Consider the following 4,930-nt stretch of genomic DNA (forward strand, 5'->3'; position numbering starts at 1 on the left):
CAACTGTACAACCAAGGCACCTCTCCATCACGCAAGCAACGGGTAAATGACGGGAGGAACAGCACAAACTGAGGGAAAGGTGGGGCACTTTAGGTTTGTTACTCCCATCTTTTGGCAAATGCGCACATGAACAAACCCGTGTCGTCCCGAACTAACACCTAAAGCAACATTAATCAGTCACATGCATTTGCAAAGCGGCGAATGTTGTCGCTCGGTTTAGCACAACGGTACAAAATTCTAATGGCCGCCTAATTATGGAATAATCCAAGAACGCTCCAGACAGCGTCACTTATTGAATTGTCCACTAATTAGTGGATGTATATGATTGAGAAAAGGAAGGATGTTCTGAGTAATCACCGCTCGCCTTTGAAGGTTTCAAACCGCTGTTGATCTTAGTTCGCCTGACTTCACTTATCTGGCCTCTACGATAGCTGCCGTCATCTGTGGTCGTAGCCGACGCATGACCCCCGCGATACTCATCTCATTGTGTTACACTTGAGGCTGCGGTGCAGGAGGGTTCAGTTCCGGGGTATAATTGACTCTCAGAAAGGGTGGAGGTGGAGGTACTGCTGCTACTAGTAGTAACGGTTTGAGAAGGGCTCTCCCGGCTACCGTGTGTATCATTCCCGTCCCCAGTGCTGGGGTTGCACGGGAGTGCGCTGCCAACACCAGGGCGCACAACAAACTGCAGCCACTCCTTCGTGGACGGTTCAGCCAAGGGGAGGCCCAAATCACCCAACGTCACCAACGTAGGTGTAGAGAGCATTGGAAGAAATCGATTATTGTCCGCCAACGCTCGAAGTTCGTCAAGCAGCCTTGACTGCAGAAGATGCTCTCCCTTGATGATGGCTTCGCCCAGCACCAAGTAGACTTGGTTTCCGCTGGCACGGTCATTACACGTACGATGTCTCTGCTGAACGGCAGACGGACGCCAACACTCACCAACTGCTACCAAAGCGTTAGAACAACCACGAGGGTCACCGGTAAGGCATCCGTAACGATGGTCTCCTGACGGAATCTGAAAGCCCCTCCCCACGATATGATCACACAGGTCAGACGTCGTCACCTGATGGGCGCCAAGTGGGTGGTCACTCAGTCGCAGTTTGAGTGCTTTGCCCAAGGAACTAGCGTCCAGTAATTCACAATCTTCTAATATGCGGTAGATGTAGTTTTCATCTGAAACGTTAAAGGCGAACGGGCGTGTGAGTTGTTCTCGCCAGTGGAATATTCCTTCAACAAGTTGCCCCGTTAGAAACTGGTGTGCTGTAAGGGCACCCCGGAAAAAATGGAAAAAGTGGCGTTCGTTATCATCGATCGGAGCTACCTCATGAGCTATTACCCGCAACAAACGGGGACGAATAACACTTTCCTCGAACTTTTCACAGCAAGTTAACAACCACTCGACGAGTTGATCACGACGTTCGCAAAGTTCTAGCACTTCCACGGTACGGCAACGGTGTTTCTCTAAATAGTCACACAGCGTGGTGAGCGCGTCTTCCAGTCTGCGGTCCTTCGGATGCCTCAGCAGCGGCTCGACGAAGCAAGAATCATAAAAGGACAGATCAATAACGGGGAGTTGAAGCCTACCAACGAGTTCCCTGTACCGCCCAACCAGTTTCGCCACTTTTACCTTCTGGGCCTCCTTGAAACAACGTTCTTTAACTGCCTTGCCCTTCATTTTTTTTTCTACACTCGAGGGCAAAGGATTCACGTTATTCCCGCAATGTAACTATGTACGACAATCTACCGCTGTAGAGCAAAGCAGCAGTTCGGGACCCTCTATTATGCCTTTTCCCACGCCCCGTCGCACCCGCTGGTCCCCTTCCTTAACTTGCGCACAACTTCTTTTGACACCCCTCTCCCGAGTCCCTCAAGATCGGTGGCGCACTCCTTTTGGCGCAGGGGATCCCTCCCACAGTCCTGCTGCACACCCTTCCGGTATTCAACAAAACAGGAAAATAAGTGAATAACCATGACAACATATAAATAAAATATGGGTACAGAAGTAAAAGCAACAATGACTCAGTGAACAAAGAGGAGACGATGTAAAATCGGGTATTCACCATATAGAGACATGAGAGGTTGGATTCTTTAAGATGGGACACACGTATCTTCGCAACACCCTTCGCCTCTAGACGAGTTATCACTACTGTGAGCGCACTGAATCCTTTTCCCTTCCTCTTTACCGTCCTCACCTCCTTCCTCCCTTTCACTCTCATAATTCTTTCTTTTTTTTATTGTCTTTCACTTTTTCCTTTCTCCTCTATCTATTTAATATCTTTCGCCACCGGTAAATTAATGTGGGGGACAGTCTTATGCGGTCTTTCCCGAAAGAATGTGTTCGTAATTCATAAGCCAAAATAGAAATATGTGCGGAAAGAAGTAAAAACAATAAAACTAAAAAGACACAAAAACGATGAGGCGAATATTGTAGCACGAAATGCACATTTTTCGCCAAGGAGCCTTTCACGTGGGAGGCAGTTGTGCGAATGCGTGTGCACTGCATGTACTCGGCACAAAACGGAGTAAAATGGAGAGGTCACCGCCTCCCCACATCCGTTACGCAAAAAAGGAAACCAAAAAAAAAAAAGCAAACAAAACAATTATTTTCTTGTTTTCTTCACTGCGTCGAATCTAAACCCACCTCGCTTCCCAACTCTATCATCTATATTGTATCCTTCCCCCTTCCCCCACCTTCAAAACAGTTTCTTTAGTAGACTAATCCCTTCCATCCCCCAAACCAAAAATAGCGAAAAATTAAAAAAGGGGGATCTAAACCCTCCATTCCCCTTAGGCGGACAAAATAATTCATAAAACAAAAGCGGGTATTACGGCATTGCGTGAAAGCAACCGGTAAACCAAAAAAAAAGTAAGGAAAATGTGAAATATTTAAACATCAACAATAAAGAGGTGGCAAATCACTTTAAAATTACGATATGTTAAAGGAACGGGGGGAAGGGGCAAATGTTTCTAAAACGCCGCTGGTGGTCTCTACTGCTCTAGTATTTTGAAAATTGAGGGAGAGAGTGTGTGAAATATATATATATATATATATAACTTAGTAACTTCCTTTGCACGCCCGGCGACACAAGCACTGTGCTACGATTTGGAAGAAACTGTCGTCCTACGACCTGAATTTGCACCGCTCTTGCAGGCTTCCGCGTGTTCAGGAAGATCGTGCACGCGCATGTGTGTGCCACATCCTGGACAGGGAATGATTGACACCTTCACACATTCATAACAAGCGCGGGTAAAGGCGTCAAGTTCTTCTCTTGTAGCTTCAGACACGGCCTCTGGAATGCACCGAGTCGGTATTCCCATATTGAGGCGCAGCGTACTGAGACCATACCGCCTATACAGAGCCGTTGTTTTGGTGCGGCAAAAATCTAAATGCAGGGAATACGTTTTTAGGGGTTGCATTTCACCACAATAGTAACAGGGAACCACTTCACGAGACCTCCTGAGCATCCCTTGAAGAACTGCTGCTGCCGAAGCGATGCAGGAGCCCCTGTTGGTTTGTGTACCGAAAACAGTGGAGCGACGGGTAGGGGACACGCGCACTGAAGGTTCGGTGGAGGAGGAAACTCCTTTTTGTGACTCTCGAAGTAGGAGTAGCAGCTCCTCTTCCATCGTGGAACCTGCAGGCGCGCGCGCAGGTAGAACACTGGATAGATTTGTAGATACAGTTCTCGTATCAAATTTACTAGCATGGAAGGCATCTTCGGGATCAACCCTCGGCGCCTCCGATCCCATTTTACCGTCACGAGATTTGGCCTGGGGCGCCGGTTCGTGTACCGTTGTTGGCAACCGGGGTGCCCACTCGCTTTGGCGACTGCTGCTCTCATTACTGATGCTATGACAAGCACCATCAACGGCATCGGCAGCAACGGCCTGGGAACGAGGTCCTTCACGAGAGGGAGTCGAGACTTTGATGGTGTGTGCGGTTGCCGAAGTAAGCAATGACGGGTCCTCCACCTCACGAATGGCTTGTTGGCGTTGCTTGATATTTTGCTGAGACCTCGGTTGCAGTTCACTCTGTTCTTTCCCTCCGTGTGTGGAACGCTTCGTGGAACTCTTTGTCTCGCTGCTCATGGTACCGCTACGTTTCGTACTGCTCTTCGCAACCGATGTGGGGGTGGGCGCACGTTTGTGCGTTGACGATGACACGGACGCCTTCGCTGCTGGCTTCTCCACATTATTTTCTTCACGCACAGCAACCTTACTGTTATGCGCAGTGCTCTGCTTGCTTGTGGAGATGACACTGTCTGGTGTGTCCCCCGGATGTTTTTCACTCCGTGAATTTGCGCGAGCCGATGGATTGGTTACTGGCGAAAGTGTTGCCGTTGTAGGTGAGACAAGTGGGTATACGAGGCTTTGTCGTACTCTAGTGCTCCCGCTGTTTTCTCCCTCACGTCGACGCGAAGACTCTAAAGGGTGCTGCTCGGATGGTTTTTTCATGGCCACTACACTCATTGGAAGCATGCTAATGCCGCCATGGGATGCACGCCACGAGGAGGGGCTGCTGCTTCGGAGGGAGGACATTACGGCGGCACCAGAGGCAAGTTGAGCTGAGGCACGTGACGTGGCAGTTGTTCGTGTAGATATACTCCGATTATCGCTCTCCGCACTCATGGTCCTTCTGGGAACAGCGCTTTGTGATTGCCGATTGTGCTCTTCTTCACCCCTTAACTCGGGCTCCTGCCCTTCTTCTTGCTGCAGTCGAAGTTGCAGATCCATCTCCTCTTTTAAATGAAGCTCCCGTTTCACTTCCTCTGTCAGTCGAAGCATGCGCTCCTCCTCTTGTTCCACTTGGACCTTCAGCTCTACTTCATCTTTTGGCCTGTTCCTCCGCTTATCTTCCTCCCTCTGCCTGCGCTTCCATTCGTCCTCTTCCTCCTTTTGTTTACGCTTGCGCTCTTCCTCTTCCCTC

At 49.3% G+C, this 4,930-nt stretch overlaps 2 protein-coding genes across 2 annotated transcripts; both read right to left on the minus strand.

The window, feature by feature from the left end:
* Positions 1 to 481: 481 nt before the first annotated feature.
* TEOVI_000177000 (uncharacterized protein) lies at positions 482 to 1,678 on the minus strand (the record flags this gene model as incomplete). The annotated part of the gene is made up of 1 exon (XM_067224951.1): positions 482 to 1,678. The coding sequence occupies one exon, from the start codon at positions 1,676 to 1,678 to the stop codon at positions 482 to 484; it is 1,197 nt and encodes a 398-aa protein (XP_067081052.1).
* Positions 1,679 to 3,099: 1,421 nt separating this feature from the next.
* On the minus strand, positions 3,100 to 4,788 carry TEOVI_000177100 (uncharacterized protein; the record flags this gene model as incomplete). Its single annotated transcript, XM_067224952.1, has 1 exon — positions 3,100 to 4,788. One exon carries the CDS (start codon positions 4,786 to 4,788, stop codon positions 3,100 to 3,102), a length of 1,689 nt encoding a protein of 562 aa, XP_067081053.1.
* Between the last annotated feature and the right edge of the window lie 142 nt (positions 4,789 to 4,930).

The sequence above is a fragment of the Trypanosoma equiperdum genome (assembly GCF_001457755.1).
Source record: "Trypanosoma equiperdum strain OVI genome assembly, contig: ctg_419, whole genome shotgun sequence".
Taxonomy (NCBI): Eukaryota; Euglenozoa; class Kinetoplastea; order Trypanosomatida; family Trypanosomatidae; genus Trypanosoma; species Trypanosoma equiperdum.